The sequence below is a fragment of the Sorex fumeus genome, unplaced genomic scaffold, assembly GCF_029834395.1.
Source record: "Sorex fumeus unplaced genomic scaffold, SorFum_2.1 ptg000037l, whole genome shotgun sequence".
NCBI classification, from domain to species: Eukaryota; Metazoa; Chordata; class Mammalia; order Eulipotyphla; family Soricidae; genus Sorex; species Sorex fumeus.
In genome coordinates, this window is record NW_026606094.1 from 34289864 (window position 1) to 34315475 (window position 25612).

General features: G+C 37.0%; 1 protein-coding gene across 4 annotated transcripts in view; it reads right to left on the reverse strand.

Annotated features, from left to right (window-relative positions):
- Nucleotides 1–601: 601 nt before the first annotated feature.
- The window catches only part of PCLO (piccolo presynaptic cytomatrix protein), a 382693-nt gene continuing 357682 nt past the window's right edge, over nt 602–25612 (reverse strand). For 2 of the 4 annotated variants that reach the window (XM_056118262.1, XM_056118259.1), the window contains exons 23-25: nt 6082–6216; nt 5359–5504; nt 3098–3302 (exon numbers count right to left, since the gene is read on the reverse strand). In XM_056118262.1, the coding sequence (XP_055974237.1) occupies nt 3162–3302; nt 5359–5504; nt 6082–6216 (422 nt within the window). In that variant the 3' untranslated portion in view covers nt 3098–3161. Of the gene's footprint in view, nt 2575–3097; nt 3303–5358; nt 5505–6081; nt 6217–25612 lie in introns of those variants that run through there. The other 2 variants (XM_056118261.1, XM_056118260.1) reach the window with 2 other exon arrangements.

Below are 25612 nucleotides of genomic sequence, written 5' to 3' on the forward strand. Positions count from 1 at the left end.
GCAGCAACTGCCCCATAGTCTTACATTATTGTTCTTTTACATTGACATATTAAACAAAGCTGAGTCACCAAACATCTTAAGTAAATGCAGGGACAAAATCAATTTCTTGCTTCAAGTGTTACATATGTCTGCAATGACCATTATATAATTCCTATCTTTTGTAAAAACTTACTCTGTGCTTTTGCTTCTACCGCTGAAAGTTTCTTTAGGACCAGATTTTAAACCATGACGCATTTTCAATATCTGATGACTCAATGAATTTGTGGGGAAAACTCAAGGTATAAGAGCTGTAATTGGATTAATTGCACAATATTCAGAGATTACAAATGTTGTTGCTAGTAGGATAATAAAAAGCCAATCCCCCAAAGTAAATAAAATAAAAAGTGGAAATCATGTGCTGTGATATATACAAAAAAGTAAAAAACACTGAGCCCCATTTGCATTTAAAAAAGAAATTGTAAGAAGGATAATCAATATCAATCAAGAAGAAATGCATTCCTATAAGGATCAGTGTTGCATAGAATAAATCCAGTACAACGCAGGAGTTTGGTTAGCCACAAGCTTGGCACACTTTGGCAGGATCTTATACTCTCTGGAGGGGGATGCTGGTGCACAAAAAGAAGCCCTATCATTAGCTCTCTTAATCTACTGGCCCCTTCATGTTTCTCAGAACAGAAGGTCACTCAAAAAGGAAAGTCTCCTCTCTGTTCAAGTAACTACCCAGGTATGATCTTTATTCTTGTGGCATCTCCAAATGGAATGAATTCAGCAACCTGGTCTTAAAACCTCTCTTGCATACCTCCGGATGTGAGTGGCTGCGGAAGAGGGCTTAAGGTGAGCCAGAGTTCCCTTTGAAGGGCAGATAACAGTCTTTATGAAAAGATCTTCCCTGTCACGTTTCTTCCCTAGTCACAAGTGATGGTTATAAACTTCCTAAGGTGCTAACTTCTGCTGGAAATATCCATGGCAACCATCAGCAGATTCAGTTGTCTCTAAAAATAAAATCTTAGCATTCTTAAATCTTTAGCAATCCCCTCTCCCTTGCTCATTTAGAGCAATTGCAATGCTAAAGGACATTGCAGTACTGACTAAGGGAGAAGGGGTTAAGCGACAGAGGGAAAAGAAGTGACTTGTATTTTCTTGACTTAAGATAAATTTATATTTCTTTATAAATATACTAAGAGAAGTACTATGGGGTTTGTTAGAAATTGTTTTCTTTTAAAATTTTTGCATTTAATAATTTTCTATCAAATTAAATTACACTTTTCTTAAAAAAGAAAATTCAATATCCAACCAAAGCATTTGGAAATAATTTCTCTAATCCAACTACAACCCTGTTCTTGAATAAAAAGCATCTTTTAAACAGAGAATGGTCTGAGAAAATTTATTTTGGCAGGGATATGAGAATACTGAAGATCAATTACTTTGTTTAACAAATTTATAATAATCCAATTAGAAAATCACCTCCATTTAACCTCACACTTTGCACTAATTGTGTCAAAGTTTATAACTTAAAGAAATATATTATTTTGGAGCAAATATGTTGCTTTTATTCATATCAGTGTTTACCATTTACTTGGTAGATGCTTTTTTATATATAAAATTTGAGAAATAAATAGCTATATTATAATCACTCCTCAGTTATGTGCATAAACCATATTATAAATGTGCTTTCATTTTCTTTCATAGAGCATTTAATATATCATCCCAAATTTCCATTAGCAAGGCTAGAAATATAAAATTATTTTATCCCGGAAATAAGACAACTAAGGAAAATCGAATTTAATTGACATATACAAGTAACACAGTCAGGGACAAAAGCCAGACAAGAAATTAGGCTTTTTAATCCTACTTGAGTGTTTCCTACAACTTCAGGTAACTTTTTTTTGTTATTTTTGTTATCATTAACGGAGAAGAGGATACTTCATTTTAAAGACTTAGACATTCACCCTTTTGTCTTATATAAAACACTTATTTTATAGTATTAAGTAGTGCAAAGTATATTTTAACCTTGAGATAATGTTTGCCTTTCACATTTTTGAAACATTGGTGCATTTAATCATTGAGAGTGTCACTAAAGGAAGAAAACAGAGCACTAGAGAGAACTTTAGATTTGCATCATGGTTTCACTACAGCATCAGATAATGTGTTAAGGAAAAAAATATGGAAGAAAATAAACATTTAAAAATTTCATCAGTGTCACGAGATTAGGAAGACTTATCTGCCAGAGGAAGAACTTTCCCTCTGCTAGAATATCAACAAAGAGAAAATAAATATTCAGGATAGCAAATTTATTTGTAGTTCCACAAAGAACAAACTATCATGCTTCCTAGAACATACAAATGTAATCTAGGTCTTTCTGTACAGAAATTAAAGTTGTCTTAAAGGCAAGTTACAGAGATTTTGATGTTTTCAACCATGTCTCCAATAGTCTGTGGGGCAACATATTTTTGTTAGCCAGTTATGGCTTTATTTTTAAATAAACATAATTCCATTTTGACTTAGTATTATCTACATTATTTCAAAGGATACGGCTGTGCTTTTATACATGGATTCTAAAATTGCTGTTCACATCTGTAAGATTTAAACACAGAGGAATCCTATATAATACATTCTAAAAGGCATAATTTCCATATTCTCTGCTTCTTTTCCGTGAGTAATGTTACTTATTTTTAGTCTTGGACATATATTGTGGCTGTGTCTTATCTTGATAATCTTAAAACTGCAAACTTTCTGAGAAGATTAGGTGAATAAGGGAATATCTGAAAACTGAAACTTGTTACATCAATAGTTTCAACCAAAGTTCTTTTGTATTTAAGGAATACTTTTTGTGGAAATCATATTAATTTGGGGGCCTCTGTCTTTATCTTTTGTTCAACTCTAGTAAAAAATTGTGCATTAAATTATTAAACTATTCTTACTGTTTCTTCTTGAAAATAACAAGAGATCCAAGGTACTGAGCTACTTTCTCCCCCTTGACTTTAACATTTGAATGTTTTCATTGTAGGTTTGTGTGTGTGTGTGTGTGTTCAACAACACTAAATTACAAGGCTTTTGCACGATTTTCTTTACTTTTCTTCTTCCTCTTGTGTTTAAAAAACAAACTACAGTCTTGGTTTGAGATTAGAGCAGTTTCTATATATTGAGCAGACATAGTTTTTTCAGTGGGTTTGAGTAGGACTGACCAAAAGTTTGTGCCAGTTGACAATTCTTTTTCTGAGATCCACTTTGTCAAGCCAGATACAGGCTTCACCAATCAAAGTCTTTTTCATAAACTTCCCTCCATTGGAGAAAAGTAAGATCTATAAAAAAAAATAGGTAAAATTATACATATACATGTGCATACTGTTCAAAATTTTTTGATTATCAAAGAAACATAGAAAAAAAATGGGAAGTTTCAGAGAAAATAGCAGCCATACTTATGACAAAAAACAAAAACCAAGATATACTGAAAAAATTTGCATAACATTATCTCCTAATATTTCCTAAAGAAAAAAGATATATCCTGAAGCATATTATAGTTCTAGGGAGTATATCACCAGCTAATTTAAAGTAGTTGTGTGGAAAGTTTCAAAAAGAACTATGCCAGGGGCTGGAGTGATAGCACAGCAGGTAGGGCGTTTGCCTTGCACGCGGCTGACCCGGGTTCAATTCCCAGCATCCCATATGGTCCCCTGAGCACCGCCAGGAGTAACTCCTGAGTGCAGAGTCAGGAGTAACCCCTGTGCATTGCCAGGTGTGACCTTCCCCCCCCAAAGCAAAACAACAACAACAACAACAACAACAAAAGAACTATGCCAGGTAATTTTTTCACTAGTTCATAAAAATATTAATTAAAATGCAAAATTGCTTGAATGCTTAGTATAGAAACAAGAGCTGCCAGAACAGGTGGAGCTCAAGTTCAATTTATACGGCATTTAACTTCCTGTGATTTTACTATAATTTACTCCCAAAATGATTTCTTGTCAAATGTAGAATGTGTGACAGCTGAAATTTTGTAGGCTCTCTGAATAAATTTTTTTTTAAATTAATGAAAATAAGGTAGAAAGCATTAAATGGATCTAAACATTGATCTTTAACAATTCTGTCTCTTTCTATTTCTGCCTCTCTTCAGAATCTTTCTTTTTTTTTTCTTTATGGGTCATACCTGGCAGTGCTCAGGGGTTACTCCTGGCTCTGCACTCAGAAATTACTCCTGACGGTGCTCAGGGGACAATAATGGGATGGTGGGAATCGAATCCGGGTCAGCCGCATGCAAGGCAAACGCCCTACCTGCTGTGCTATCACTCCAGCCCCTCTTCAGAATCTCTTTCAGAAAACACATTTAAATTTGGCTAAAACTATTAATTTCTATTTCTGACTTCAAAATCTAATTTCTAATCATAACCATGTTTTTTGTCTCTATTTTGGGGATTTCATTTGTTACTGTATTGTTTACTTATATCCTTTGTCTTATGATCAAATTTATCACTTTAAAAATATTCACCATCTTTTTTCATAGTTCTCTCTTTTTAAACTCAGGATTTTATGTGGCTGTGATGTGGTCTTCTCACTGTGCACAAGCACTGTTAAAGGCTACAGAACAAAGGACACTGAAAATCAGAACTTATAGTAGCTGATCAAGTAAATAAAGTAGATAGATTATTGTACAAGACAGATGACCTAACAAGATACAAAAAAAAATGTTCTCTGTTTAAAATATGATGAATTACAACCAGGTCATCAGTAGGAGACTATGCTTATATATAGAAATATTTGGATTACTGTGCTGAGGAAAGATGGAGGAGAGAGCATTAGAGGAGATGAAAACTATAAACAAAGGATTAGAGTTTAACCTGATTTGAAAAAATTCTGGTGCAACTCAAGTAGAGAATGAATGGAAAGTGTAAAAGGAGAGGAGATTAAATTCATAAAATTAGAATTCAGTTCAGAGGACTCTGAATAAGTCAGGCTAATGGTGACTTTTAAAAGGACTCTTACATAACCTAGTCAGAGTTTTTAAAAGATATCTCTGTCAGCAGTGTGAATGAAATAATCAGAAAGGGTAAAGTATCAATGGTAAGTAGGTTAAAATGACTTTAGTAACAAAGATTAAAACCCCAAAGAACATTATTGGCAGTGATCACGGAAATAAATTGCCATAAAATAAACTGAGCATAAATAAAATAGAGAAACTTGGTAGTTAATCATGCAGGGTGCATGGGTGGTGGGATTAGAAATGGCCTCTGAAATTGTTTCTCTATGAATTTACTTTAAAAATGACCATTTAAAAAGAGTACCCAAATACTGAGTAATTGAAAGAAGATCAAATATTATCTAAATGAAAACTTTGAAACAGTAGCTGTCATGTAAAGTTACCTGAAGTGAATGCCCTGCAGGACTTAGACTAAATCTGAAAGTTTCATTGAACGAAGGCTCTCGATCATGTCTACATACTCTTGTTTTCTTCTTGATCACCTTCTTTTGGGTAGAGATATTCATCACATATATTTTCACATATAAGTCTGAAAATAAGAACTCAGCTTGTTAAATTCCCATTAATCAAGTAATAATTTATTCAATTTATCTTATATTTCACAGCTCTTTAATTGAAAAAACTACAGTTGTACGGTACAAAATTCTGCATCATCTACAAAACCAGTAGGCTACAAAAAAAAAAAAGTGTCCTAAAGTAAATATACAAAAATTTTCTTAGGATTTTAAATGGTTTCCTAGTGTTTAAGGTATATGTCAATCTAAGTTTATATGCTGAAAAAATAAGACAAATGTTAATAAAAAATTTCACATTTGCACATTTACTTAGTAGTTATCCCCAAATTTAGCTAGTATTTTTGTTCCTGGGTCACACAGCGGTGCTCAAAGTTTGCTCCTGGCTATGCACTTAGCAATCACTGCTTGTTGGACTATGGGACCATAATTTGTGTGTGGGGAGGGCAGGGGGAGATCAAACATAGGTCAGCCATGCCTTCCTCATATTGCTATTTCTCCTGCACTATTACTATTATCTAACATTTTCCAGAACACCTAGTACATACTCCTACAGATTGTAGATTTATATTTCATTATCATAAAATTGAATACCTGGTAAGTGATCAGGGGATTTAAACTTGTAGGTAATATTTCTGCATTGGAGAATTTCAACTATTAGTTGTTCACCATCTGTCTTCATTTCCTTCTTTAGTGCAATCTTGATTTCTCCCATTACCTGAGTTTTAACTGGAAAAATTAAATAAAGGAATAAATAAAATGCGATTTATGAAATATTTAATTCAGTTATTCATAATACATTTATTTCCTGATTGTTTATTGAGTGCTAAATGCCCTGCATAATCAGGGTTAGGGGAATGAGATCCATTTATTACTGGATTTGGCATATCAATTTGGTCTATTTGGCATAGATCACGGATAGCTTGCCAGGCTCTGCCGTGTGGGTTGGATATTTAAGGATATTTAAGGTATCCTGAAAATTATTAAATAAATAGTCGCGCTTATTTGAACTTATTCGCCAACGTGGCGTGGCACGTGCCTCAGGCAACCACAAGCAAACGTCCGAACTGGCAAAACAGTGCAGAAAAGCCATCAAGGATGACCTCAAAAACAGGAGAGCAGCAGTACTGGTAGATGCAGCAGAAGCTGGGAAAAACATTCGTAATGCCCGACTGTCCTTCACCAACTACAAAACCAAGATGACTGCCCTCCGACATCATGATGGATCTATCACATCTTCCAGAAGGGCAATGGAGAAGATTATTCATGACTTCTACTCAGATCTCTTTAATAGCCACATCCACTTGCCCACATACCACATACCACATGATGGATATGTCGTTCCCAATGTTCTCCCTTCCGAAATCCAACATGCCATCTCGTCGGTAAAGAAACAAAAAGCACCTGGCCCAGACAAGATCAGACCTGAACACCTGAAGAACTTACCATCAGTACTCATCAATACATTAGCTCGACTCTTCACACGCTACCTGTCTGAATGCAAGGTTCCATCCCAATGGAAAACCAGCAAGACTGTACTACTATACAAGAAAGGAGACATCCACGACATTGGCAACTATCGCCCAATCTGCCTATTGTCTGTCATCTACAAACTATTCACTCGAGTCATCCTGAATAGGATTAGCAGAACACTAGATGAAGGACAACCATGTGAACAAGCTGGATTCCGAAAAGGATTCAGTACCATCGACCATATCCACACAATAACCAAGCTCATTGAGGTATCTCGGGAGTTCAAGATGCCGCTCTGTCTAACGTTCATTGATTTAAAGAAGGCCTTTGATTCTGTTGAGACGGAAGCGGTCATGGAAGCCCTAGCCAATCAGGGCGTACAAACTCAATACATCAGGATCCTTCGTGAGCTCTATTGCGGATTCACTACCAAGATCTCACCATTCTACAAAGAAGTAATCATCCATATCAAGAGAGGGGTTCGGCAGGGTGATACCATTTCACCAAAACTCTTCAGTGCCACCCTCGAGAACATCATGCGACGACTAGAATGGGAAAACATGGGAGTGAAGATAGATGGTCGGCAACTACACCACCTCCGCTTTGCTGATGACATCGTTCTAATAACACCAAACATCAGCCAAGCGGCACAAATGCTTGCGGACTTTGACCGTGAGTGTGGAAAGGTCGGACTACAGCTGAATCTTACGAAGACAATGTTTATGAGAAACAGCCTTGTTCCTGACGCTCCATTCGCTCTCAACGGAACCACCATCTCCGAATGCAACAGTTATATATACTTAGGTCGAGAAATCAACATGATGAATGACCTGGCACCTGAGTTACGCAGGAGGAAGAGAGCGGCTTGGAATGCCTTCAAGAGCATTGAAGAAATAACTAAAAGGACAAAGAACCTCCAGCTACGAGCACATCTCTTTGATTCCACTATTCTTCCTGCATTAACATATGCCTCAGAGACCTGGACCCTACGAAAACAGGATGAGAACACTATTCGGGTCTCTCAAAGAGGAATCGAAAGAACTATGCTTGGAATATCACGATTCACTCAAATGAGAGATAGAATCCGGAGTTCTGATCTTCGTCAACGCTCAAGAATCAGAGACGCTGTCTCATTTGCCAAGACATCAAAAATCAGATGGGCTGGACATGTAATGAGGTTTACAGACAACCGCTGGACTAGAGCCATTACTGATTGGATTCCACGAGACATCAAAAGATCACGTGGACGCCCACCTATAAGATGGTCAGACTTCTTCGTCAAGACCCTAAATGATCGGTTTGAGGCTCTACATGTTCCTAAAACGAACAGATACCATTGGGCTACGCTAGCACGCAACCGGGATGAATGGAGACGTTACTGGCACCCGCTCGAATAAATCGATGAATAACGGGGATTAAGTGATTAAGTGATTAAATGCCCTGCAGATACCCAAATAATTAATACACAGGCCAAACCCTTAGGAGTAAAAAGTATCTTGGGGAGACTAAACAAAGTATATTATATTTTAGTAACAGGAAATCAATGGAGACATAAAGTAGATAAGTTTATTCAATTTATCTTATATTTCTGTTTGTTTGTTTGTTTGTTTGTTTGTTTCTTTTGGGCCACACCTGGTGGTACTCGGAGATTACTCCTGGCTTTGTATTCTGGAATCACTCCTGGCAGGTTCGGGGGACCATATGTGGTACTAGGGATCAAATAAGAGTGGACTGCATTCAAGGAAAGTGCCCTACCCACTATACTCAATACCCACTCCAGCCCCTGAATTATAGATATTCAGGACAAAATAGTAGAATGTGAGACCACTGAAAGGCATACTTAGATATACATATATATCCTAACACAATTCATAGGAAACAATGGGTCATGGGAAATACAAGATGATGTTGCTAACAATTACACATTACCAGGCTTGTTCAAGAACATTTGCTGATGCAATAAAATGTCATTGAATATTCTTTCTATTTTCTTTATAATAGATATAGCCAGCAATCATGTATAGTAATAAAACTGCACAAGGAAAATAACAATGATTTAAATAAACCCAACATTTTTATTAGTTTTTTTAATCTTAATATCACTAAATAAACTATTCAATTTGAGGTATAATTTTATAGGTTAAAATTAAAATTTTCAACTATTAGTTGTTCACCATCCGTCTGTCCTCTATCAATTCATATATTTATTCTTTTGCTCATCAACAGATACTTTATTTCCCACCCTAGTATATGATAAGGGCATGTTAGGAAGGATAAATATGGTAAGTCAAAATGCACTTGCTTACTGGTTTTATGGTTATCTACTTGAGAAAAACACAAATAAAACATTTTTAGCAATAAATATATACGTAGAAAGAGATAAAAGTTTTCCTTAGAGCATGCTACAAGAAAAACTGGAGGAATTGTTTTTGAGCTGAAACAAGAAGGATGAGAAAGAATTAACAAAAAAATAAAGACAAGAAGATCAATCTAAAGTGAAGAATTTATAAAGATGAAGAAGATCAAAAAGAGAAGAGACAAAACAATGTGTTCACAAACGGAGTGTTGCTATTTGTGTTTTTCACATGTTTTTCAGATATTTGTGACAATATTCAGTACACCTTAAAATGTGACAGATAATTGTTTATTAAAGAGTACTGGGACTGAAGTATCTGAAATAGTATCAATGAACATTTTGTTCTGTTACTTCAAAATACAGTATTTTGTCTTAAAAATTGCTCCTTTAGTTATGCTTAATATTATATGTTAATTTTTAGGAAAATACCAATTGTCACTGTCACTGTCCTCCCGTTGTTCATTGATTTCCTCGAGCGGGCCCAGTAACGTCTCCATTGGAGACTTTATTGTTACTGTGTTTGGCATATTGAATACGTCACGGGTAGCTTGCCAGGCTCTGCTGTGCGGGCGAGATACTCTCGGTAGCTTGCCGGGCTCTCCGAGAGGGGCGGAGGAGTCGAACTTGGGTCGGCCAAGTTGGCCGCGTGCAAGGCAAAAGTCCTACCACTGTGCTATCGCTCCAGTCATTGTGCTATCACTCCAGTCATCATGGGACTGATAGCACAGTGGTAGGGGGTTTGCCTTGCGCATAGCCAACCCAGCAGAGCCGGGTTCGATTCCTCTGCCCCTCTCGGAGAGCCTGGCAAGATAACGAGAGTATCTCGCCCATGTGGCAAAGCCTGGCAATCTACCTGCGATGTATTCAATGTGCCAAACATAGTAACAACAAGTCTCAAAATGGAGACATTACTGGGCCCACTCGAGCAAATCAATTAACAACGAAGGACAGGAAAATACCAATATACTGAATTATTCAGCTCTTCAAAATACTGACACATTTCACGCAAAATTAATGCCATTTGAAAATACCTCTTGAAGAGGGATAGACATAGAAAGATAGCATTCATCTGGGGGATATAAAATAATAAAATATGAGATTAATACCCAAGAATAGCTGAGAGCAACACCAGGAGAATTACTCCATAACTTAGAGGCCAGCTGGGTATTCGAGGGGAAAGGACAACTCAGATAGAAAGGGGAACACCAAGTGGAGGGTGTTTGGAGGATCCTCCCAGGAGGGGAGATGCAGGTTGAAAGTAGACTGGACTGAACATGTTCGCCACTCAATGCCTCTTTGGCTGATCACAGCGCCCAGGAGGAGAGAGAGAACAGGGGGGAATGCCCTGCCACAGTGGCAGGGGGGGATGGGGGGATGGGAGGATGGGGGGGGAGGGATACTATCCTGGTGGTGGAAAATGGGCACTGGTGGAGGGATGGGTATTTGATCGGGGTATGACCGAGATCCAAGCACAAAAATTTGTAAATCTACAACTGTACCTCATGTCGTTTCACTAATAAAAAAGGAAAAAAAAAAAAAAAGAAAATACCTCTTGAATATTTTTAAAGAGTCAGAATAATGGAAAACTGTTCCAGAAAGTTTTCCAAAGATCTAGGTTATCACTGAAAACTATAGCTAATTATATTTCTTAAAGAAGCAAGCTCACTTTATTAACTTACAGGTAGTTAACCAATAATTACAATAAGCGAAGCATGTCTATTAGTTATTCTCGTAAGTAAAAGTAATCTTTAAAAGAGGTTAGCTTCAACTTAGTTAATTTTAAACTTTCGGAGTCCAGTAAATTTTGTGATGCTGTTTTTAATAAAGGCCTAGCGTACAATAAACAGCCCAAATGTAATAAACTGAATCTTTACTAAGGTAATTTTTTTTTGACTTTCACAGATTTTACCAGAAAAATTTTACCTTTCTCAGATTTCTGTATCTAAGAAAAGCTACAAGCAAGATTGAGAACCAAGACTCAGAAGTTGCTTGGCATACTTTTCCCAAAATCTTTTATAGGATGTGGTTAAATGTATACAATTATTTTTCCATAATTTGGGGGTACCAGGGTACATGAAGCTGATTATTTATTTTTAAAGTAAATGGGAAATCTTGGTTAATTTTAGAAATGAAACAAGTACCACTGTCAATTAATGTAATCTGGATAAACCAAATCTAGGGACTATTTCCTTAAGTGATGCTTCTCTGGCTCCTCCAGTACCCTGGAGAATGCTTCTGTTCACCCAGTGAAAGTGTCAACCAATAAATATTTGTACTTGGAGCATTTTCATGCATTTAGGTTAGGTGCATCAGGTAATTAAAAAAATGGAAATACTGTATTAGTTTACCCTAATAGAGAATTAAGCTCAGCCAAAAATCAATTTGGCAGGTGGGTCTTAGGAAAATCCAGAAAACCGAATCACCTTCTGATGAACAACTACCTTTTTAAGTTATCTTAAGCACTCCCACTGCTGTAGAACTTAATGGAATTTCTAATTTGAATTCACCTCTCTTGGATTAAAACAGCTTCACTTATGTTGTCCAGTGATTCACTCAAAGAAAGTGAATCACTATTGCTATGAACTGAGGACTTGAACTTTCTAAGAAACTAAAACAAACAAAAACTAAAAGGTAAGTTATAGGTTTCTTAATTTTGAACATTTCTTTACAGATGACTAGTAAAAGCAGAAACTAAAGTTCTTTTATCAGCATGCAAAAGAAACGAGTGAAAGCCATGATATGGCCATTATTTTGTTTCCTTAAACACTCTACCCTCCTTAGGTCAGGGAAAACTTTTGTTCTTCAGGATCTAATGTTTTTAAAAGTTGTCTAATTTATCTGATTTGTCTTTCAGACTGATGACTATGAATTAAACCATCATCTGGGCTAACCCGGGTTTGATCCTCAGAATCCCGTATGGTCACCCAGCAATGCCATGAGTAATTGTTGACTGCAGAGTCAGAAGAAACTACTGAATACTGCCAAGTGTGGCCCCCAAACAAAAAATAAATAAATAAATAAATAAATAAATAAATAAAAATAAATAAATAAAAAGAAAAATCTAACAAGAGCAAAACAATGTCAATTTGGACAACAAATCTATAAAGTCATAGAGAAGTGCATTGTATTAGAAGAATAGAAGAATAGAAGAAACTGTTCTTCATCTTTCAAACCATACCTAAGAAGGAGTTAAAAAGAGGGTACTAGCAAATCACTTCCCACTATTTGGAACTGTAAAAGCTATAGATAGAATTGATCACACTAATGAATGTGACAGTATGACATAGCATGATAAAAATATTCCAGGAAAGTCCCTTTTATAGGCCATATAAATTTGTATGGCACCTTAAAAACCAGGGAGGTATATTCTTTTCTCATTAGCTTCTACCTTCTCACATGAGAAGAAAGGTGAAATTAAAATCTTGCTAATTAATTTTCTCAAGTCATCACATTGCTTACTTCTTTCTTGGAAGACTAAAATTGTATTCTTCACAGTGTGATACTGTAAAATTATTGATATGTTTCTCTCTCTTTAAAAATAGCTCCAGGTTGCCCTTTAATATTTCCCCCTATGAAAGGAAGAAAGGGTCATGCCTACTGAAATGATATATAAGGCCAACTGTATTAACTGCGAGGCGTCACTATCACACATGCCTGCCCACCACAGATTCCGATTGCCCTTCCTTTTCTTTAAAGCAGATGTGTGTATGTTAGTAAAAACTTCTGTGTCCACTGTCTCTATGGCAGGGGACAGCAGATCTGAATTTGTTTTTGACAAAGACAGTACAAACAAAAATGACACGTGAGAGTGTTTTGTTTGCTTTGGAATCAATAGTAAATGAGCAGCAGAAAAAGGTTTAAACTTATTCCTAATAATTTTGTGTCCTGAAAGCTATGTTTCAGTTGTTTAAGAAATATCTAATGCCAAAGATGTTTATCTTATAATATGGCTTGTATGTACAAAAAGAAGAGTAAAATGGACAAAGGATGAAGGGAGGAAAAGAGCATTTTTTAAAATTTGAAATGAAAAATTAATAGATGAAATAAAAATGTGACTAAGAGTTATAACAAAAATAATTTGAATGTGTGACTATTACAAAATCATAAATATCATGGAGCATGAATAATTAATACTATTAAACATTGAGAGAAACAAGTTAATATGTGAAAATTAGAAGATAAGGAAATTAGAAAATAATACATATCTGGAAAAGAAAAATATGACTATAACTGACTATTCAAAAACAGCAAATTTAAGAGAACAGAAAATAACTTTCACTTAACATATAAAAGGATTTCTTTAAAATAGTAAGAATCAGAGGATCAAAAGAGTACAATGTATCCCCGGACATACTGATGAGTTATGTTACTGCTATATCCCTGGACATACTGATGAGTTATGTTACTGTTATATCCTATTTAAGTTACTTCAAAGATATAGAAAGTATTCCTAAAGAATCCTAATATAAAAATATGTCCCAATAAATAGTACACTGGTGTATAAATGAAACAATTCTTTCCAAAATATAGGAAAATTGTAGAAGACACAGAGTATCATGCAATGATTGAAGTGAAAAAAGTGAAAGGGAGGGAAAGAAGGAAGAAGGAAGGAAGAAGGAAGGAAGGGAGGGAGGGAAGGAGAGAAGGAGGGAGGGAGAGAAGAAGGAAGGGAGGAAGGAAGGAAATACTGACTTGAATATGAAGTTCAGAAAACAAAAATAAATAAATAAATAAGATTGAAGAAAGGAAAGGAGTACTGATGTCCTTTAAGGAGAGCTAATCAATCCTGAAAGTACTTCGGTAAGATTATGGAAATAAAATATGGCTGCAAAAATACCCCATAATTCGGAATCTTTTAGTATTTTAAATATTGTGTCTTAAACTTAATGGGATATTTTATTAATTAATATGGCTACAATATTTTTGAAGTTAATCTATAACTTTGCTTTTGCTGTGCTACATTCCCTTAATTAAATTAAAATATATTATAAACTTAGTTGAGGGACTTCTCAAGTGAGTGTTCAGAAAGTCCTGAGGCTGTTCTACTATACTCTTGGCAAGCAGTTTAGTGCTAGAGCAGAAAGATACAGTGATTCTTCAGCTCTGCAATATTCTGGAACACCAGGGCAACTCTCACAGTGCTCAAGGACTTCAAGAGCTACAGCCAGCAATGCTAGGGAATATATGTTGCCAGGAATATAACCCATCTCTGGCCTGTACCCTATTCCTTATACTATCTCCACAGTCCAATAGAATCTTTTTCTGACTGACCATGAATAACAATTTCAATACAATTATTTAGGTCCTATTTCTTTCCCTCTTGGGGTGGTGGAAGCACTATTGGCAGTGCTCAGAGCTCACTCCTGGCTCATACTCACTGATCATTTCTGGGGATGCTCAAGGAACCATAATGGGATGCCAAGGATCAAATCCAGTTCAGCCTTGTGCAACACATGGGCCCTGCCTACTGTACTATCTCTTTGGAGACCCTTGTGTTTTTAAAGAATCCCTGTAGGTGTAATACAAAGGTAAAATTGGGTAATTTTTAGCTTCCACGGCGTTTCTCTTTCATATATGTGGGTGCTTTAATTTTCTATTAAGATACTCCATAAAAGTAAAGTCCATGTAAAGAGAAATTCATAGAGTGAGCACATTTGTTATCAACATATTCTTTTGGTTTAGCAGTTACTTTGGCTGATGACTGAAAACAAAACACTTTCGGTTCCTGGGAGAGCTAGCTGACTAGATTAAGAGCCCTTCAGGAGTGAACCCTGAGCATAGAGCCAAGAAAAAGCCTTGAGCATCGCCTAGTGTGCCCCCCAAACCAAAAGAAAGAAGAAAATAAGAAAGAAATAAAATCAGCTTGGTGATGCTTTCAGTATTCCGTAATGCTTTCTGACTTTCTAAGATCTATATCACTGAGGGCAGCTGATCAGAGAAATCCTTATCTCTGTTGATCCTCCTCTTCCTCAGCTTCATCCTTATCACCTGCTTCCTCTTCTGTTTCGGCCTGTGTTTCTGCAGCCTTTGATGAATTCCAGCCCTTTAGCATCTGCTTAATCATCTCCGCCATCCTCTTCTCCCTCATCGTTCCTTCAAATTCTGTAACGTAATTCGTTCACGCTCCTGCTTGCAGTTGAAGGGAGCGGGGGACACTCCTCCCGCTTTCTTCTGAACATCCTCGTCCGGCCGGCCATCCTTCAGTTTGGGGGTCTTTGATGCTCTTGAGTAGCATCAGATTGCTGCTGTTGGCTAGCATCAGAAGTTTGTGGCTGGTCCTCACGTGACTGTGAGAGCACCTCCTCCTCTTGCCTCTCAATTATTCCTCCTTTCTTCCACATCATCTTTTGCTGTTTTTTTCTTTTCTTTTCTCCTCACAAACAAGGCGTTTGTCTCAGCCGTCTTTTTTTTTTTTTTTTTTTGGTGGCTTCCTCCTTGTTCACAAATTCCTGCTGTGGTTTTATTTTTATGACCGAGGTCTGCAGCATGAATTGTTGACCCTGGAGTCGCATTCTTCTTCCTAATTGTGGTTTTAACTAAAACGACATCTTTTCTTTTCTCTAGAAGCAGTTAAGACATTTGCTGCGTGCAGAGTACACTGGACAGGGGTAAGGAAAGGGTTGTGTTCATGACTTTGACAAGTAGGCTAGCTCTGCAGCTTGTTCACACTATGAAGTAAGGGGGGATGAAACCCGGTGGAGAGGGCAAATGGTCAAGTATAGCATGGGGTTGGTGAGGACCCGCCCTAGGGGACCTCAAGGGACTCAGGGGACAGAACGCACCCTGGCCACGTGCAGTTCAGGGGACTTAATGGACCCATACTCTTGGTCCAGCGGCAGTTCAGCACCTCTCGGTGAGGACGTTAGCTCTCAGTTCCGGTTTCTCTGACGACTTTTCTTCACATCACAATATGATTAAGGGGCCACTTCAGCGGCTAGCTCCCATGCCTCATGGGGAGCAGGTCCATGCAATCTCCGGAATGATTGTATGCTCCATCACTTCTGGTGGTACATTTACACCACCCTTAAATAACGACACTGCAACTCTCACTCGAGCAGATGTGTCCATGCTCACTTCCACTTAAGAATCGCTGCTTGCTCTGCAAACGGGTTCAACGTTGACTTCCAGAGACGATTCCTTGCTTACATTGGATGGGATTATGGGTCCACGTTTTTGTCTGATGATGATTCTGGGCTCACAGAGAATGACACCTATGCTAACCCTAACAAAGTCTCCGAGACCTATTTCAGAAACAGCCGGTACACCAGTCAAGGGAAATGTGGGAGACCGGTCCTGCTTCTGTCACAGCGAGTGATGTTTCCACATTCACATTAGGTCTTATGTCCATGATGACTTTGGAAAGAGTATTCGGACTTACTGTGGAAGGTTCATCCCAGAGTTCTACTAAGAGCTTTTCCACAACCCTTCTTCTCAAGGTATTTTTGTACTTGTACTGAGTGATGTTCCACCCTTCACTTCAGATGCTCCCAGATTTTCATCAGGAGTTTAACTTTACCCATGAGAGACACAGACACAATTGCTTCGGGAAAGCACTAGAGTTGGCTTCATTTTAGCATTGTTCTAACTCTGAGACACCCTGGTTGTACATGGGATAAAAGCATGGGTGCCTGGTATATCATTCCAGCAATTCGGGAGTGAATCAGTGCTTTTGCTGCATGTTTTTTGTTGGGATTCATAATCAACTGAATAATAAACCTGGTTGAAGTGCTGGGATAGACCAAATTGTTTTCCTTCTGCTTGCTCTTTTTCCCAAGATGAATGTAGTAGACTATATTTTCTAGTTAAATTTCTACCCGTTTTATATTTTTTTTATTGGCAGTATATCTTGATGATACAAGGCTGACGATATAACTGAGTCTGGTTGAAGTTTTTTGGTAGATTTAGAGAGATTTGTGATCTGTCGGTCTTCTGCGGCAGTCTTCCCTTTTGCAGCAGCTTTGCCTTCAGTGTTAACTGATAATGGGCCCTCTCAGAATCATCTCATCAGAAGAACGTCCACATGGTTGCTGTTCTCCACTTCCTGCAAGAGAACTGCTTTAAACTTATCTAGAAGATAGGCTACCGCCTCTCTGTTTTGACATTGGAATTTTGCCTTCTTCTCTTAAGTAGTGTTTGCTAATCAAAGCCTCACTGTGTAGACTATCTTTCCCATGCCAGCTTCAAGGTTGAGATTTAGTCCACGGCACAGGAAAGACTCTTAACATAAACTCTTACAAATTCTAATATTGGTGAATAACCAAAATAGGGATGCATATTCCCTTGCCTATACTTATATGTCTCTTCCTTTCATTCCTATTATTTTCAAGTTTATATGATGACTTTCCATATAAGCTGCCATAACAAAGGTAAAGTCTAAGCATGGTAGTTATTAAAAAATCTTTTTAATCTCAGAGCTGGAGTGATAGCATAGTGAGTAGGGTGATTGCTTTGCATGTGGCTGACCTGGTTCGAGTCCCAGCATCCCATATGGTCCCCTGAGTACCACGAGGGAACCATAATTCCTGAGTACAGAGCCAGAAATAACCCCTGTGCATTGCTGGGTGTGACTCAAAAGGAAAAAAAAAACAAAAATAAACGCTTTTTAATCTCTACATTTGGTGCACTGAAAAACAGTTTAAGAATTGACAGTTTATACTTCTCATTGTGTTAATTGCTCAATATATTCAGTCGACATATCTTGAAATAGTCAAATGTTAATGTTAAAAAAATATTTGCCTCTCTTCTGTTGCGTTGTGATGACCAAGGGTCATAATACTTAGTTGTGATGTTGCATACTTACTTGTGGTGTACCAAAGATGATTGTGTACTTGGTTGTGGTCTGGGGATTCCAAAGATTAATGCCACTAAGCTATCCCTAGGACCCATCAGTATTTTTAATTAAAATATATTTTTAAAATGAAGCTGTTTTTTACTTTTGTAATTTTCAGAGAGAGGTGATAAGTGCACTATAATTTGTTCTATTCACCAGTCTTTTTAATTTCTACCCAGGTGTATTAGTCTTATCCTAGAGTGAATAATTTTAATTTCCATAATGAAATGCAGCTATCTCTTCCAAAAGCTCAAAGGGGTACCCAATAATTTTACACTAGTATTCAATAATTATAATTACATTTTAAAAAAATTAACCATGAGCTTATATAGCAGGGAGAGTTTCTAGCTTTATTTTAAAAGCCCGGTAATTCTTTATTAAATTTTATTACATATTATATTGGGCTGAAGCAATACCATAGCGGGTAGGGTGTTTGCCTTCCACGTGGTCAACCTGGGTTTGATTCCTTTGATCCTCTTGGAGAGACCGGCAAGCTACGAAGAGTATTATGCCCACACGGCAAAGCCTTGCAAGCTACCAGTGATGTATTCTATATGCCAAAAATAGCATCAAGTCTCGCAATGGGGATGTTACTGGTGCCCGCTCAAGCAAATCAATGAACAATGGGAAGACAGTACTACCTATTATATCATTGTTTTTCAAAGATATATAAGGTTTCTCAAAACACTGATTTTTTTTCTGGGGGGGGGGGGGTGGGCACACCAGACAGTGATCAAGGACTAACTCCTGGCTCTGCACTCAAGAATAACCACTGGCAGGAATATAGCTTGACGATATGGAATTGTATGTGGTGTCAGGGATTTAACAAGTGTTGACCATGTGCAAGGCAAGCACCCACCCACTGTAGTATTGCTCTGGCACCCAAAACATTGACGTTATAAAATTCTAAGAAAATGTTTTCTTGAGAAAGGTGTTTATATTAAAATTTGATACTAGGCTAAATAAATGACATTGATATAAACTTATTTCATGTTGCTGGAGATTGAATCCAGGGCATCAAGAATGCAAGCATGTGCTCTACCATTGAGTTATATTCTTGGTCACAAGAACTATAGATTTTAAGGGTTTATTTTAATAACTTATCATATGACATTCTAATCCAAGAGGGTTACAAAGCTAGTTTAACACAACGATGCCAACAACTGCATTTGTGTTAATTAAGCCACATGCAACTGCAAGCCATTGGTAGTTGATGCTTGTATCAACCTGTTAAGTGACAGCATACTGCCAGTATGTGGAAGGCCCTGAGATTGATATCTGGCACCTTAACTCAAATCCCCAAGTTGGATGAGAAATTTATTTGAAAATTTCTATATCCTGTAATTTCCCTGTAAGGTTTAATGAAATTTATTCCCAGTAAGTCAGTTTGTTCATACAATAAAAATGACACTGTATGTAGCCCTGCCTGTAACATTGTTCCTTTTTTCCTGTGTATCTTAAAATGACTGTAAATGCTTTGATTCTGTAATTTATCCTAAATAGTCCATTAATAAAGAGATAAAAAATCTTGAACAGGATTTATGAAATGCTTTATGCTTGGATATAATTTCTTTACAATAAAATTAAGTGAATTTAGTTTTCAAGAAAAATAGACTCTTCAACTCAGACATATTGCAACACACAATTTTCTACTGATACCTAAAGACACACATCATAAGTGAACAGTAAATATATGATAAATAACAGTGAAATACTTTTAATAATATATGTGTGCCTTGTCGTATTATTTTAGTTCTTTCAAAAAGAGGGTTTTTTGGTTGTTGGTTTGAGGGCCATAGCTGCACAAGGCTTACTCCTGGCTCTGTACTCAGAGATCATTCCTGGTAGTTCCCCTGGGGAATCATATGAAGTATGGGGATTGAACCCAGGTTGGCTGTGTGGAAGGCAAAGGCCTTATCTGCTGTATTATTGCTCTGACCCTTCAAACAGAGGTATTATTAAGGTATTTTAAAGGAGACAACTTTCAGGTTGAATAACTTGCCAAAGCTAGTTATTTCCCATTTGACAGTTCAAAGTTTTTATTGTCAAAATTTCAAAAATCTATAATGTGATACTGATGTGTGTCCAATTCATGTGCATCCTTATGAGCATGTTGAGATGGAGGGTAGAGAATTTGGGGTTAGGGGCAAGGAGTTTGGGATATCTGGGGGAAATGCCCTAGAAATACCAAGTACAATTAAGAAAGAGAAGATATGCTTGCCCAATTCTTATCCAAAATAGTTTAGGAAATATAATTCTTGATTTGTTACATGTAGAAATTTATAGTTTGAATTATAACAATATGTTCAATTTATTGAATAATACATATGTATTGTCACTATGTATTTATTATTCTATTACCTTTGTAATATAAGGCCTGGAGAGGTAGATAAAAAATAATATACACTGGTAGAGGGTAATGGCTTCATGGTTATGATAAGAAAACTGTATGTTAAAGCCAAAAATAGTAATATAATTTTGGAAGCTGAGAGATAGTACAGTGGTTAGGTTTCTTCCCTTGCTTGCAGACAAGCAGGGTTTGATCCCTGGCATTCCATATGGTTCCCTCAGCACTGTCAGGACTAATTCCTTAGTGCAGAGCCTCTGAGCATTGCTGGGTGTGGCTTGCAAACCAAACAGTTTTTTAAATACTTTACCTAAACCACAATAAAAAGTTGTATAAGGACTGTAGAGGCCAGAGAGGTACTAAAGTAAGTTGGGTGATTGCTTGATTGCTTTGCATTTAGTGGAATCAGGTTGAAACCCTGTCACCCCGTAAGGTCCCAGGAGATACCAGTAGTGATCCCTGAGCACAGAATCAGAAGTAAGCCCTGAGCATAGTCACATGTGGCACGTTTATTTTTAAAGGACTGTACCTTATTATTTTGGGGCCCATAGAAAAGGTAGTATACATCAGCTATTAAGTTGATTGGCAAAATTTGTCCACCTTTCACCAAAAACCCATGAGTTAGGGCATCATTTCTGTCTAGTCTTTTGGAAAAAGTGATTTATCAAAAGACCCTGATATTCCAATGTAACTAAGCTGAGGCTGCTGAATCAAGATAATTTTTTTCATTTCCTCCCCTAAATCTATGGTTTTACTTACTAAGAATAAATATGTCTTTGTATAATTTTGCTTTCTGTTACATACCTATAAATCTATCTATTACCTACTATCTATCTAGATATATATCTCCAAGTCCCTGTTGTTCAAAACTAAGGTGTGACATTCTAATATTATATTCACGTACTGGGGATGAGTGAGAGTTAAGAGATAAATTAATTTGTTATATTTTCATTAACTTTTTCCCAAGAATAGTTCTGTATGCTTTCATTAAACATCTATTCGAAATGGCCTAGACTTAAGGAGATATTTTGTACAATAAAGCAGTCATTTGGGACTAATATGATGTAAGCTTTGCAAAAGTAGGACAGCCCTACATATTCTCTCTGGATTCTGTTATATAAAGAACTCCTTTGTTTCTGAGACAAAGCTAGATATAATTTTCACTGCACTGCACTGTACTGTCCTCCTGTTGTTCATCGATTTGCTTGATCAGGCACCAGTAACGAGTCCACTGTGAGACTTGTTGTTACTCTTTTTGGCACATCAAATACCCCATGGGGTGCTTGCTGGGCTCTTCTGTGTGGGCAGGATACGCTTGGTAGCTTGCTGGGCTCTCCAAGAGGGACAGAGGAATCGAACCCGGGTCAGTCGCATGCAAGGTGAACACCCCACTTGCTGTGCTATCGCTCCAGACATAATTTTAGGAGTAAAAGTTTATTTTTTGATTGATTATCTTCAATGTTGTTTGTTTTACCAATTTGTGACATACTTCATAGCATTCCATTTTACTGTAACTAGAAATACCTAGTGGTTAGAATAATTTTTTTATAATTGAAAGCCTCTATTATCTTGTTTGAGAATCCCAAACAGAACTTTTTGTATTAGAGAAGTAGAACAACAACAATAACAAAACAGCTTAAAAGCTTAAATAGAAATTACATTTTATTTTATTTATTTATTTTTTTGCCACACCTAACAATGTTCAGGGCTTACTCTTGACTCTGCACTCAGGAATCATTCCTGGCAGTAGAAATTACATTTTAAATATCAGGAGTTTTGAAATAATTCATTAAAAGCATCAACAAAATTAATTCCAGGAAGTATTAGTTTGAGATAAAGTAGGTCACTGAGTTTCTTTTTATAGACCTGCCATCTGCCACTTTCATCTTTGATCTAAAGCAGGCAGATTACCTATCCAGGAAGAGCAGGGGATGGTAATACATTCTCTGAGTTCAGAGAAATATTAGCATCATCATGTAAAATGAATTTAGAACATAAAATCAGATGTTAGGATATATAATGGTCATGTGAGGAAATCAGCTTGTCTCCATATACATCCATATGGATGTATATGCACATAACTGGTTAATTGCAAATGTGTCTAGCTTCTCACAGAAGTGTATGGTGAGCAAGAAATTAGTTATCCTTTGAATCCAATGAATACTACCCGAATAGGGCTAACTAGATGATAGAAGTCAAAAGTTCCCATTGGCCTAGTAGGTTAATTATGTTCTCTCTTTATGCTTAATCTGATAAATTATTATAAAGCAAATTTTATCTTCCTCTTTTATGTTTTAATTTTTGTATTGATATTCTATGTTTACAGTAGTGTTATTAATGATTTCTCATGTACTTACTCCTTCCAGATTTGACATATTTTCCAATTTTCCATTTGTTACTAAGGAATATTTTGGTATTTATTTAAAATAACTTCTACACCCTATATTTCCAGTTATTAATTGTATCTCCCTTGTTCTTAGCTGCCCTACCAGGTGGAAAATAATTCACTAATCAACCTTGACTATTTACTCTTAACCCATATCGATGACTCCTTTTTTTTACCTTCCCAATTCCCTCTCCTTTAGTCTTTGCTTTACCCTAAGAAGGCTTGAACTTCCTCCCTTTATTACTTCTGGTGTGCGATGAGGGAAGACAGCTATAAATTATAGAGCCAGCAGAAGACTCAAAAGGAAGGGAAAAAAAGGCTGGGATACCGATTGCTTTTTCCTTCTCCACCCACTCTGCTGGAACTTTGTTTTACTGAGGGTGAGTCTTACTTACCATGAAGGCTACAATCTTTGTAGTGAGAACTCCTGTACCACTACTTCTTGAGAACTATTTGGCTCTCCTTGTAGCTGTCTTTTACAAAATAGTACTCTCAGGTGCTTTATAATTTGTTGTGGCTAGTCCCTTTAATGTTTAATATTCTGTTGATGCTGACCTTAACCTCCCTCACTTTGTAGATGACAATCATAATAAATTAATTTTATCCACCTCTTTGAATATGTCAACTGCTTCTTGCCATGGTCTCATGTGTTAGCCACTATTGTATGTGAACAATGCAGGGTTGGGTTGGGTGTGTATTTTTTTCTAAAAGGGAAACCTTCCAATTCCATCCACAAATTAATTTCCTGAAATTCCTGAATCTATACTTCATATACCATACTGTTTTTCCCTTCACGTGGCCCAAATTCTAAAGCCTTTAAGTCATTATGTATATTTTGTTTTTGGATTGGAAAGGCACTCTAACGTGCTCAGGGCTTACTCTTAGTTCTATGCTCAGGCGTCATTCTGCCCAGTGGTTCTTATAGAACAATTTGTCATGCCAGAGATTAAACTGAGTTCAGCAGCAAGCAAGGCAGGTGTTAACTGTAGTAATTTCCAACCCTAATTATAATGTTTAAGGGCTGGAGCCTTAGCACAGCAGTGGGGCATTTGCCTTGCACGCGGACCTCTTGGAGAGTGGTCCTCCGCCCCTCTTGGAGAGTCCAGCAAGCTATGGAGAGTATCTAGCCCTCACGGCAAAACCTGGCAAGCTACCTGTGATGTATTCGATATGCCAAACACAGTAACAACAATTCTCACGATGGACCATTACTAGTGCCCACTCGAGCAAATCAATGAACAACGGGAGGACAACGGACAGTGACAATTATAATGTTTAAATATCTTTCACCCTTGTATTAGTCAGGATACTCTAGATTATGGTGTCACAATGAACACTATCAAAATTGTCAATACAAACACTACTAAAGTCACTATGATTTTATGCTATTATTTAAATGAAAAAATATGCTATTTAAAATGAAATGAAAAATGACTTAAGGAACTAGCTCAGTGATACATGAGTGCCTTGCAGGTATGAGGTCATGGGTTCAATCCTAGGCTCCTCCCCATATGGTGTAATGCCAGAAGCACTACCATTTGTGATTCCTAGAGAAACAATGGAATGTGAAAGCTCTGGCACACCTTACCAAGAGTGTGCATACACTGCAACAAGGTATATGAGTACCACTCTGGAGCAATAGCACAGCAAATAGTATGTTTGTCTTCCCCGCGGCCAACCATGGTCCAATTCCCAGCATCCCATATGGTGCCCTGAGCACAGCCAGGGGTAATTCCTGAGTAAGCCCTGTGCATCACCAGGCATCATGACCCAAAAAGCAAAAAAAAAGTGTAATTCTCAGTAAGAACCAGGTGTGTGAACACCAAAATCAAGTGTGAGGCACCAGAGACAAATGTAACTTGAGATCCTTGCATTAATATCAGTAAAAGAGAAAATAAAATAAATTATTTTATTCTCTCTCGCTCTCCGTGTGCATAGAAAGTTGGCAGTTTCTCTGCTGTTTATAGTTTATCTCATCTTAGGCTGATGGGCAGTCACTATCATTCTCTCTGTTGATTACCATGTCTAGAGGAATAGAAAAAATTACATATCTCACACCAGAAGCTAAATGCTAAGCCCAGAGCTGGGATAGATTATGATATCTATAACTCAAGCTAGAATGCACCAGGGGAACAGACCCATAAAAGGAACCTTTGTGGAAGTGTGGAAAGAATATAGTCAGAACCACAAAACTTTTCTTTCTCCCTTTTCTCAAAGTTGCAGTGAATATGGGAGGTTCTCTCATTCTTTATGAATGTTAGACTGTTAAAAAATGAATACCACCAAATATTCAGTGGGTAGCTTAATTGGAATTTTATTAGATTTATATTTTATCATCTCACTGTAGATAATGAAATGATTCTTTCATTCTGACCTTATTTTATATATTTCATTAGTCTCAAAGTTGCTTTTATTTTTTTGTAGATATCTTAGCTTTTTTTATTAGCTCCAACATACTTTTTATATTTGGCTGTTATAATAAATATTATCATTGTAGTTGCTATTATTGCTGCATGTATGGTTTCTTTTTCATGATCTAGATTCTTGTAGTTTTAAACATTAATTCTGTAAATTTGCCAGTATAATCAAGCACTGTAGCACTGTCCCCCCGTTGCTCATAGATTTGCTCCTGTTAGCACCAGTAACGTCTCCATTGCGAGACTTGTTGTTACTGGTTTTGGCATATTGAATACGTCATGGTAGCTTGTCAGGCTTTGCCATGCGGCTGTGATA